The 11,986-nt window shown below is 46.2% G+C and overlaps 3 protein-coding genes across 3 annotated transcripts in view; 2 read left to right on the top strand and 1 right to left on the bottom strand.

Moving 5' to 3' along the window:
• Window positions 1-5,765: 5,765 nt before the first annotated feature.
• On the bottom strand, window positions 5,766-7,703 carry MELLADRAFT_106368 (uncharacterized protein; the record flags this gene model as incomplete). Its single annotated transcript, XM_007409743.1, has 9 exons — window positions 5,766-5,784; window positions 5,831-5,927; window positions 5,975-6,042; window positions 6,100-6,177; window positions 6,255-6,302; window positions 6,363-6,788; window positions 6,886-6,946; window positions 7,167-7,387; window positions 7,639-7,703. 9 exons carry the CDS (start codon window positions 7,701-7,703, stop codon window positions 5,766-5,768), a joined length of 1,083 nt encoding a protein of 360 aa, XP_007409805.1.
• A 279-nt stretch (window positions 7,704-7,982) lies between these two features.
• On the top strand, window positions 7,983-9,144 carry MELLADRAFT_86270 (uncharacterized protein; the record flags this gene model as incomplete). Its single annotated transcript, XM_007409822.1, has 5 exons — window positions 7,983-8,066; window positions 8,122-8,520; window positions 8,573-8,725; window positions 8,778-8,878; window positions 8,967-9,144. 5 exons carry the CDS (start codon window positions 7,983-7,985, stop codon window positions 9,142-9,144), a joined length of 915 nt encoding a protein of 304 aa, XP_007409884.1.
• A 946-nt stretch (window positions 9,145-10,090) lies between these two features.
• Window positions 10,091-11,986, top strand: part of MELLADRAFT_63060 (uncharacterized protein) — a gene marked incomplete at both ends in the record, with an annotated part of 3,459 nt that continues 1,563 nt past the window's right edge. Inside the window, 5 exons of the mRNA XM_007409823.1 lie at window positions 10,091-10,156; window positions 10,208-10,582; window positions 11,116-11,235; window positions 11,319-11,423; window positions 11,511-11,848. Coding sequence (XP_007409885.1) covers window positions 10,091-10,156; window positions 10,208-10,582; window positions 11,116-11,235; window positions 11,319-11,423; window positions 11,511-11,848 — 1,004 coding nt within the window. The remainder of the gene's footprint in view (window positions 10,157-10,207; window positions 10,583-11,115; window positions 11,236-11,318; window positions 11,424-11,510; window positions 11,849-11,986) is intronic.

The raw sequence follows: 11,986 nt of genomic DNA, 5'->3' as shown, positions 1-11,986 counted from the left end.
ACATCGATCTTGTCGAACAAGGTGTACGAGGTTAACGACACGGTTTCCTCCGTGTCATCTCGCCAACAAGTCGTCACGTTGTCCAACAAGGTTGATCAACTTACTGCGACATTGGCCGACTTGTCTGCTGGATCCGACTCTCCAGCGACCTCTCCTGGTCTAGGGGCCAACCGAGTGCCCACCGCCACCCCAGCTGCTCCCTGGGCAGTCTCGATTGCTTTAAAGGTGGGTTTGGTTGAAGGATCAACTGTATCTTCTGGATCCGTTTCCGTCTGCGACCATCATTGATTGATTTTCAAACGACTTTAACACCTTTTTCTCTTATCTCTCCTTCTCGATTAAATGATCTCTCTATAATGATAGGAGCGGGTTTATCAGTTGGCCTACGCGCTTGTTGGCGAAGCTGGCCTCGAGGCTTATACTGCCATCCAGGTTGATGGAAATGTACTACAAAGATCCCTTTTTAACACCATCAAGGTCCGTGTTTGTTTGAGCTCAACCAGCCCATTATCATCTTACTTATGCTTTGGTTTGCCCGTACAGCAAAGAGTTCAGGCCATTGGTGGCCAATGGGTAGTCCAACACCTACCTCCTACAATCGATGGGTTCCAGGATGTTCCAGCTGGGAAGGTTTACAACAAATTGGTCAAGGACGCTGGCAAGCATGCAAGAGAGAAAATGCATCTCCTGGTGTGTTTCAGTTTTCGATCTGCCTTTTACAACTTTTTGTTTGATAACTTCTCTATCTCATGCTGCTGAGCAGGTTCTGACAAACATTCGAAACCCACGAGATCCGAGCCCAATCACCGCCACTGTCCCAAACATCAAGAAGCTTGTCCATCGCGTAATTCTACCTCTCTCCCTCTACACACATCCTTTATGAAGTTTTTGACCATCATATTGCTTTTCTAGATTGCCGATCAATGCAACACTAACCCAGAAAGCCTGGACGCAGATGCCCTATGGAGCCAATTGAGTTGGGGTCATCGTCTGCGCGTGGCATATCTTGTCAGTGGCATCCCGCTTGTATACTCATCCACCTACTTAGCAGAAACACTATATGTTAAACACATTGTGTTTCCTCTCCATTCTCCATTTCACAGCGTCGCGAAGCGATGCGAGTCGTTCGGGGTGGTGGCAACATTTGGGCACGTGTTGACCAACAACTGCGAAAGATGCGCGAGCGTGGGCCACTTTACACTACGGCGTAAGTCTGCATTATTTCATTCTTTCATGGTGTCTTTTTTTTCTGCATTACCAACTGACCATTTGTTTTGGCTTGAACCGAACAGGTTCTATAAACTGGTCTACAATCAGGATTGCGCTTTGTTTGAAGGAAATGTTCGCTTCACGGACATTCCTGCCCAAGTGAATTTTGCATTGCCCAGCGACGGGGAGGTCGAGGTGGAAATGAACACCATGGAACCCCAACCCGCCGCTGCTGATGAATGATGAACCACGCGTGTTTTGTTCTGTTCATCTTTCAAGATGTCTTTTCAATACTGTCTTTGTTTCAATGCGAATTAGCCTGTAGTTCCAATTGTCTCTCTTTCTTATCTTATTGCGGAAATGCATCCTTGAAGAAACAAGGCCTTATGTGTCATAATCAACGAGATATCGCGTGCCCGCGCCTGCCTGAGACCCATCTCCGTTCCTGAGCTCCATTCGGCTCCAGGATTCTGACTGGTCGGCCGCCGCAAGGCCACTGTGTAGCATTGTAGGCCGCCTGCCGGCAGGATATCCAGCGTCTGGAGCTTGGAAAGTGGCTGCCAGGAAGGCCGCCCATGGGCGTGTATTTTGCGTCTCGTCGGCGCTCCCTCACTGACCAGCGCGGGGCGGCCGTTCACTGCGTAGAGGCAGGCCGCCTGCGGACGGCCGACTCGGCCAGCCCGCAGGCGGTCAGGACGCACCCGTGGTGTAGCAGACTGAACATGGATGGTTGTTGAGAGTATCAGTGATTGTCTTAACAAAGGCACGTCTTAAGGGATAAGTTCCATGAGCGTAGGTCACTAAGTGAGCATAAGCTGTACGAACTGTATGGTTGCTAGTGCCAAAGGCTTGTAAATTTCAAACGAGTACCAGCAATTCTTAAATTCGATGTTCTCACTCAGATCTCAACACTTTGAGCATCAGAGAGCAGTTTTGAAACCCTCAGCCCTTTGTTTTTCCATGCATAACTTTTTTTTAAAACTGATCACTAGTTTTTTTTGTTTTTGTTTTTTGAAATCCAATGTTCTCGCTTGTGAGTCAACTTTCAGTGAATCTAAGAGCAGATATCAGAAGTTGAGACGTATCGCTATCCATGTATAACTTTTTTCTGGAATCGGAGGTGTTTAGTTTTTTTGTTTTTTTTACAAAAACCTACCGTTCTCGCTTGCAAGTTGACTTGTAGCGAATTCAAGAATGGATAATTGATGTTGAGACCTATTGCTATCCACGTATAGCTTTTTTCCGGAATCGGAGGTGTTGGATTTTTTTGTTTTTTTTACAAAAACCTACCGCTCTCGCTTGCGAGGCAACTTGTAGCGTATTCAAGAATGGATATTGGATGTTGAATTGGAAGAACCAATTTCATTGCTCACGAAGTACATAGTTCTGACGTAGGTAAATGACAAATTGAAGAAAAATGAGAATGATGTTTGTGATGTAGAGATGAACGATGAAAAAGACAAAACGAATAAAACGATACACTAGTAAATCCATCAAAACCAATCACAAAAGTTCTGATGCAGCTGTCGAAGGGACTTGTCGGTGAGAAGCGTAGACCTGCGCTTTTGGATCAGGGCCCGTTGTTTTTTCCCTATGACATATCATGGTAAATTTTGAGGAAATCATGTCCGATCGAACCAAAAAGCGACGGCTTACATGAGGTCAGCTCTTATTTTGTCCACCTTCTTGAAAAACTTGCGTATAGATCAGCGGACAGCTGGTCCTGACGGTTTCCCACAAAGTTTTAGCTTCGGCAATTGTCTTGGCAGTGTGACTCAATTTACGATATTCTAGAGCAAAATCGATATTAAGATGAGCAATCAATGAATTAATGTGATTTTATGGAGGAGTAAAAAAGAACTTACGTGGTTTGATGAAGCACCAAAGGAGCTCGATAGGGTTCCATTCACAGTGAAACTTTGGCAAAAACATCACAAGTGACCTGCCTCTTCGATGATCTTCTGAAGTACAGGCTTTTCATTTCTGAAGTCCGATTGGTTGGATAGAACCTTGAACGCACAGCAGTCGTGAGAGTTGTCCTCAGATGGTGATGTTGCATCGAGTTCCAAGGTGGTGCCTGAATTGAGATTTTCAGCAGCGTCTTGAATAATTCTTTCAGCTCGGCGAATCTTGTCTTTAGCAAGACCGCTTTCTTTGCACTTTTCACACTTTAATCCCATAGGTTTAAGACCTCTTGAAGCACGCTGATGATTGTGATAATTCCAGAGTTCTCGTTTGTCTAGAATTTGCTGAACACCTTTTGGTAGATCTGCCAACTTGAGGCCAGGTTGACCTTTGATTTTCTTGATGCCGAGACAATCAGAAGGAAAGTTCATCTTTTGAATTTGACCTTGGAGGCGTGTAGGTATGTTGGGATCGTCCAAAGGGATCACAGTATCTCGAAGACGTGGTTTTCCACCACCTGATCCCAAGTTCATTTTTTCAGCCCGCAGAGCATCTGAAGCAAACGATTCCTGAGCCGAGGAACAGTCAAATATGAAGAGAGCTTGACATCCAGGGTTCAGAAACTCAAAAATTGGAATAGCTCGAGTTTTGACCTGTTCAATCAGCTGAGTACAGTTCCACCTCAGGATGAGCCCCGAGACCCGCCAAATCGGGGATACCCGCGGGACAGCCCGTCGGGTCGGGGGGTCGTTCTGGCCTTCGAAGGGTCGCAGAACCGCGGGGATTATCGGGCCCGGGAGTCGTTCTGAGAGTCAAAAGAAAGTGACTCTCCTCGGGGAACCCGAGGAAAAATCAAGCTGTAAAAAGCGGATAAATACACGCTTGGGAGAGGTTGTGCTCAGCGGTTTCTGCCGGAAATAGCCGGGGACTCGGGGATCCCCTTAATTTCCCGGGGATTTGGTAGTTCGTCGGGGGTCAGGGTACGGGAGCCGGGCTTGACCTATGAGCCAGAAAAAGCTCGGGGAATACCGGGGTCGGTCCTCGTTCTGACTTTTGAAAAAAAGTCGGTGGGCCGGGCAGCCCAGTCCCCGGCATTCGGGGGTCGGGGCTCATCCTGAGTTCCACCAGCCTGAGACTATTCTACCCGCATGTTTCAAAACATCTAAGAGCATCTCCAACGTTGCTGAATCCGAAAACATGTACAGGTGAGTTTTTTCCTCGGCTGGACAGCTGTATTTTTTATTCAGTGACAGCGCCCTCCAGCGCACTACTCAACTTCATGCTCAATATCTCTTGAGGTCCAACCCATGTCACCCAAAGTAGCCCAAAGTCCCTTTTTGTCCAGACGAGAGCAGTCACCTACCTGTGTTGTTGTCACAATACGTAACAAGTTTGACGTACGGACAATCATTTTAGTCATTGCTTGGCCAAAAGGTGATGGGAGATCGCTTTTCAGATTGTTCAGCCAGGTCCGCAAATTTGCGGACCTGAGCATGGGAGTGTGTCATTTCCCAAAAACCAAGTTCGCACCGTGGGCCAGGTGTGAGACCTTGCCCTCGGCGCTGGAGGACGATTTTCTGAATAACACCTGTACACGTTACGTTTTTGACATAAACGTAACGTTTAGTCATTCAGATTGGGGCGCGTTGGAGATGCTCTAAGGAATATCTCTGTATGGATCAGCCAGAGGAACAATGTTACGACATGACTTCGCCGGAGGTCTGTGACGACAAACTCATAAATTGATATCTCCTTTTGTCGCGAGAACTTGATCATAGCGCAGCAATTATTATGTACAAATCAATGGGCGCTTTGAAATTTGCAACTCAATGCAATTCTGATTTCCCGGCATGCGACATCCTCAATCAAACAAATAAAAGAAAATGTGCTCGAAACGAAAAAAAGATGCTGCCCAGAATCCTACGCTTGGAACCAGCACCCTGTGTCGAGGACGGCGCCGCCGTGGTCACCGGGGTCATAGCGACGTAAAAAACAATGACTCCTTCGCAATCGGTCTCCCGGGCAAATGTGGCTGTCACCGATACAGTCATCACGCGCCAATACGCTGCCAATGCAATGATTCGTGTCACTCTCCATGTACTTTCAGACCCCAACCCTATTGCTCTCACTCTATCAAAGAAGCCCCTGCCCCTGATGCATCAATCATTGCGCAAGGTGTAAATCTGCAACCGTGACAAAGATCCTGTGAAGGTCCCAATCATACCGCGGCATTTGCAAACACTTCTAATAAACGTGGCACAAAACCGAGCTATGACACTCCACAATGACGAATAAGAAAAAGCAATTGCTATTCCCTACACCTTAATTTCGAAACCCTACAAACCCTTTGACTATACGATTTCACACATCATATACAACCAACATAAAAAGAAAAAAATTCCAGCCTTTACACCTCAATGTGATGACACATCATATACAACCAACATAAAATAGAAAAAAATTCCAGCCTTTACACCCCAATCTGAGAACTATAATCCTTTGCTTCTATCATTTGTCCCCTCATTCAACATATACCTTGCTGTCCGCAATAAAATTAGCGTCATATCAATGCGCGACGACACCGTAGTCTTCTCCAGGACTTCACACTCTTTTATAATACAAAGTCGGTTTCGCAATCTGATCGACGGAAATTAGGACACTGCACATGCACTTTAGCCATGTGCAACCAATTCACGTTAGAATTGAGTTGACTTACATGGCTGAAAGAGCGATTGAGACTGGTGCATGACCTAGATCGTTTAATCTGTTGACACTTCCGTTTTTTGTCCGCGCGGCCTGGGCCTTCAGCACACCTACTTTCAAAGTCAGTAAAACATAGATCACTTGCAAACAACCTGACATATGTACTCAGCAGACGACACATTTTTCCGTTTCGCATTCTCCGCCCTGTCTAAACCGTTCACTCTGCTACACTTTTATTAGCCGCAACACAGTAGGTATCACATACAATCCTTCAGCACTTACATTTTCATTGAGGCCGTTAACACTTCATCATCGCCTCGGACTTCAGCCACTGCTCCGTCTGACGTTGTTGCCTCAACGCTGTATTGATGTAGTCACCTCCGCCCGTCAATGTTGTCGTAAACACATATCTATGCTTGAAGAGACAATAGACATACGTTTCTTTTCCGTGACTTCCGCTCAGTCTTCCAATCTGGTCATTGGCACTATAAAAATGTTTAAATCCACATCAATACCACATCGCTACCTAAATATTCGTTACTTACCTTGATCGTGGTACCGCAGAGCGTTGAGTGCCACCTCCATTGCCCTTTTTTTGCAATTTAGCAAGTGCACGAGCTCGACCAAGCTCCGGCCACAGAGCCAACAAACTGTAAACTCTGCCATTCTCTACTAAACGCCAATCGCCGAAGTCCTCGCGGGGCGGCATACCCTTCACCGGGCAGTCGACAAACGCATGTCCGAAAAGAGAACACGTGAAACATTGATCTTCGCCGTCTCTGACCTCTATCATCGCTGTTGCTGGAATGTCAAGGTAGTACACCTCGGACTTTTGACGCTCTGACATCCAAGGAGTGATGAGATCTTTCCTGCAAATGAGATTCGTCCTTTGATAATTTCTTTTAGGTGTTATACGCTGACCCATCTTGGGTAAAAAGTAAGTAAGTCCATCAGCGGACGATGAATCCATGCTGCACTCCAGAAAGGAAAGGACAGAGCACAACGAAATTGGTATCAGTAGAGGTATTTATCGGCGACGAAAAGTCTTACCGTATGGCCGACACTTACGTTACGCAGAAGAACAAAAGCAGCCCCGCAACCACATCACTCCTCGACACCCTGTGTATGTCTATCTATATACATGGATCAAGATGCCGTAGGGTATCATATACATTGACGGATTCCTTATCTTTCCCCAACCCATATCATATATCGGCTCAAACAGACTCAATGTTGCAAGGGTAAGATCTCTCAACATATTACCGTAACCTCACGGGGAAGCATTGAGACACCGACGGTCTATTCCAATCGCAAATATTTGGCAGTGCCAACATCATTGCAACACCAACCTCGCAGTCCAATCTCTTTTGAAACCTTTAACATAACTCGCGAACCATGATTCCTCAGATTCAAGTTACATTTATCTCCGCTCAGGCACATCGAGATATCGCCCATCACCACAGTCCGCTTTCGTAAACTATGTGTCACAAATACTTGCCAATTATTGATACTTATTTGCCCCGTGACCGCCTCGGACGTCGTCGACACACCGCCTCTTCCTTTCTTAATCCTGCATGAAGATGTAAGTCACCGCGCGAACCTAGATAATTCCAATATTGCACAACATTCCAACTTCAATCAAGGTCTCCGCATTCCTCAGTGGTTACACCCGCATTGGATTCTTGACCACCGACAACCAAAGTCGTGGCAGTACAGCAGCGCATAACCTCCGGCTGCCACTTCAACTGCAACCGCCCTACACTCAAACCCACATTTGATATACTACCCGTTACTCACTCATTAATTTCATTAGTTCCTTACAACGGTCTAGGCTTTGACACCGTTAAATCCAATGCACACGAGTTCCTGGCCCGGATGATAGTCATGAGCAGTACGACCAGCCCTTTGCGATCTTGACCGTGTCTCTGACATGGCCTGACGCCCTCTCCTCAGTCGAAAAGACACTTCCGGCAATCTACCATACACCAATTCACGGACCAGTATATAAACCCTCAATCTTTGCAATTTCAAGGTTGTTCCATCCGCATATCTGTTCCCTCTTCATCGTATCATCGTATCTCGAATTTTTCACTTAAACTCCACCTCACTTTCTTGCTGATTCATTGACTGAATCGTATAACACCATTGTTCCAACCACCCTCAACATGTCAAAACCCGCGTCAAAGAACGAGATCAGAACCCCGTCCCACACCGTTCGAGTCGGTTTTACTGGCGAGGCCGGCGCTGAGGTCCGTACTAGACTCCACCGAGTTATTCAACACGCTGACAGGTACCTCTCCATAGGCCTTTGCGCGATTGAACGGCGCGAAAGGTTTCATTTCTCATCACACATCCATCGCCACTTCAGGGATGAACGGAGGAGCACCGTTCGAAAACCCGATTCAAATCACCTCTTACGGTTCCCAAGCAGACACTCTCATTCCACGAAATGTTTATTCGATGAACTGCAAGCTTATCGGCACCAATAACAATACCGACGACCAACTTCATTTTGAAAACATCAATCGTATTAATCTGGGCAACATTGACAGATTTGGTGAATTTTTTGTCGGCGACCTTATCGACAAGATTCCAATGATAGCGCTTGGAATTGTTTATGGGCGAGACCTGATCCAAGATCCCGCTCACAATGGTAAGAGCACTGTAGTCATAACGCTGAAGCATACGGATTACGACCCATTGGTGAGTCGTTGTCATTTTTTGAAGGTTCTCTATCTAATGATGCCTCTGCCAGACTCGAGGACATGTGTCATGGTTTACAAAACATTTCATCCCTCCTGCCCGGAACATGGAGAAGGCGCAAAATCTATGTCAACTCGGTAGAGAATTGCAATTAACGGGCCACATTAGAGATTACGACGCCGATCTTTTCATGTGGGAGAATGAGGTTAGTTGTCGAGACACTCTTGATTCCAAATAACTAACCCATAACTTAACAGGTAACTGCGATCAGCGTCTGCTACGGCGAAGTTCAACTAAACCTTCCCTCCCCTGCCAGAGGAGCCGGAGGTCCCAACGGTGGCCGTGTCCCATTGTCACTGTGAGTGCCTTTGTCGTCGCTCTACAAGAAGTTTTAATATTGACCAAAGCACCCGTCACAGCGGTCGCACTTCTTGACCGGTGGCTAGCACCTCCGCATCGCAAGTCACCGCCGTGAACGTCAGCAAACCCTCTTCCGAAAACGAAGTTCCATTGTTTAATGGCGACGTTGATCCTGCTGACGTAGCCGACGAAGGAGAAGAAGGTTCCGAACCACTCGCCGAGATGTCGAACAAATCTCTCGGTAAACGTCCTCGCCGTGGTTGATGGAACCTGTTCCACATGCTACACCCTTTTTGTTGATCCGCTCATTGTTACATGCCCTATGCCTATGATCCTGACCGAGAGCTCCGTTGCGCGCTACTCTCAGTACATTGTAACAGCTCACTTTCTTTTACTTTAGCACATCTTCATTTCCATTGTATCGATACGTTCCCTTTCTCATTCTTCTTTGTTGCTCCTGTCTATAGATGTCAATACGCTTCGTCGATTTTGTCATTGTATCTCAATCCGCAATGTCATACTACCATTATTCCGTGATCAAAATGAATTATTTTCCGAAACGTCATGGAACTCTCTGTTCATAGACACTCTGCAGGGGATGGCTGACGAGTCAGAACGACAGACACTCAATTCAGCACCTCATCCTGAGCAGCGAGTCTGCTCTGCAGGATTAAGCTGAGAGAAACTGTATCGACTGCGTTTCCACTGCGCATCACCCTCACGTGACTTCCACACAGCCGAGGCGGCGACTACATTGGCTCATGGTGGACTTTGCGAAAGAAGCCCGGACAAAGTGAATCCAATTGCAATGTGTTGATTTAACTTTTCACATAGGACATTGCCGCTACCGTAACCTATATCAGCATTCTCTGCATTATGAAAATGTATTTGGCTCCTACAGTGCATTGAGTCACCCAATAATCCGGATCCCTTGATTCTTGACCTCTTCATGGCATCGCACCTTCTTGACGACAAGCTGTTTTTCTGCCGTGGCAATGCCAAGCTGATTCATTGATTAGAACCGGAATACTGCCTCAGGACGCAACTCAGTGGAGTGATTCACCTGGGCCAGTCTTTAATCTCTGTTATGTTTCTTCCATTCATACTCATCAGCGATATAAATTAGGATCTAACACACTCTTTAGGTAGACAATAAAAGCAATCATTTACCTCCCAATTTCCATTACACTTATCCAGGATCAAATTCTTAATGCACAATTACGTAGTTTCGGGATATCCGTTGCGATTCAATTCTATATTCTTAACTAAAAGACAGGTAAGCGCCTGACCAGAACATTATCGACATGCAGCTAATCCCGTTACGTAGATCATCTCTGTAGAAGCGGATCGGGATGATAGATTTTCTTATTTTGAATCCGACGTCATTGTACATGAGAGCGGTTTGCAAGGTCACGCCTTGACGGTTGCGGCCCTGAAAATCGACACACAAATCAGGGACAACCATGCCTACAGACTCAACGGCCAAGTTGCGGTTTCGAATTCTAAAAATGATACCTTTCTTCTTGAGGACGCACAAAGTACTATTCCGATTGACGACGCCGAGGTGCTACTTCGATCAATGGCGAACAAGGTTTTAACTCAGGGTGTGGGACGCATAGTTGAATGGTCAGCTAGAGGTACTGCCCACAACTCCACACCAACGGAAGTCATCAAGGTGATGCACCAATGTTGGGATCCTGCAGTACGTCCATCTAGACCACTCAATTTACACATGCTAACGCACCTGTGTACACTGAAAAGCACCGAGTGTATTGGATGATACACGTGTAGCTATCATCCTATGTACTTCGAATGTCCCCCTTTAGAATTTCTTAGCAAGATAGATGGTCCTATGGTGACCTAGAGATCACCCTAAGTCACACTTCTACAAGGGGGGGGCCTTGGCCCCCCATACGCACCAAGTACAAATCTCACTACATAAGCACAAGATCTTACTACACAAGTAATAATCTCACTACCAAACCACTACATCTTACTACACGAGTAATAATGTCACTACCAAACCACCACATCTTACTACACAAGTAATAATCTTACTACACAAGTAATAATCTTACTACTCATGTAGAAATGTTACTACCACACCATCAGATCTGACTACACAAGCAATAATGCTACTACCCAACTACCAGATCTTACTACATATGTAAAAATCTGACTACCAAATCACCCGCTCTTACTACTTAAATGAACACCTTACTACCAAACCACAAGATCTTACTACACAACTACCCATTGTGCTACTCGCAACAGCCTCTTACGATCCCACTTCCAAAACCTCACTACATCACTACTCACTATCTCACTAGCACAAGTACATTCCTCACTACTACAGTATTCCACCATTAAGCTCCCAGACACCTAACATCTTACACATATAATGTATATTTTCCTACACCTACACTACGTACCTTCAGCATCTCCCACTCTTAATTCCTGCCGATCTTTTCGAACTTTGTTTCACACTCTTCACCATCAACCTCTATCCACCAATCCATCCACCAATCCATCGACGACAGACAGTAAGCAAGAATTACACCAATTCATCCCACGTAGTCATCCAAAATACGCATCTAACCAAAGTGCTTTACAACTTTAAAAACCAGTAGTACCCTGCAATGCCCCCGCGATCCGGCCTCCGCAAAAACCGAAAACCCTCTGTGTCGAAAACTTCTGAAGACAACCACCGGTTGCCTACTCCCACCACCACCGTACGCCAACGCCGACTAGCTGAAAGTAAAACTCACGCAGCCAACAACAACACCAGTAGGAAGCGAGCCAGGATAGACGATGAAGACGATGAAGACGATGAAGACACTAAGGAGGACGAGGATGATCATGAAACATCTGGTAACGAAGACGGGAACACCGATACCACATCCGAAGCCATCCCAAACATCAACAACTATCGTGCCATTGGCATGGAGTGGGGTCTTCCGCGAGCAGAGTAATACCTTGCTTCTCTCAAACTTCCCAAAAATAACCGACCATCCGGGACCGGCCTATACGAGGCGCAATCCCTCCAATCCATCTACGAGTTGGACAAGACAATGCTCTGCATTGTCTTGAAAGTGAGCCGCAGAGT

Source organism: Melampsora larici-populina (genome assembly GCF_000204055.1).
Source record: "Melampsora larici-populina 98AG31 unplaced genomic scaffold MELLAscaffold_17, whole genome shotgun sequence".
NCBI classification, from domain to species: Eukaryota; Fungi; Basidiomycota; class Pucciniomycetes; order Pucciniales; family Melampsoraceae; genus Melampsora; species Melampsora laricis-populina.
The sequence above is the reverse complement of the archived record's forward strand: the minus strand, read 5'-3'. Positions and strand labels throughout refer to the sequence as shown.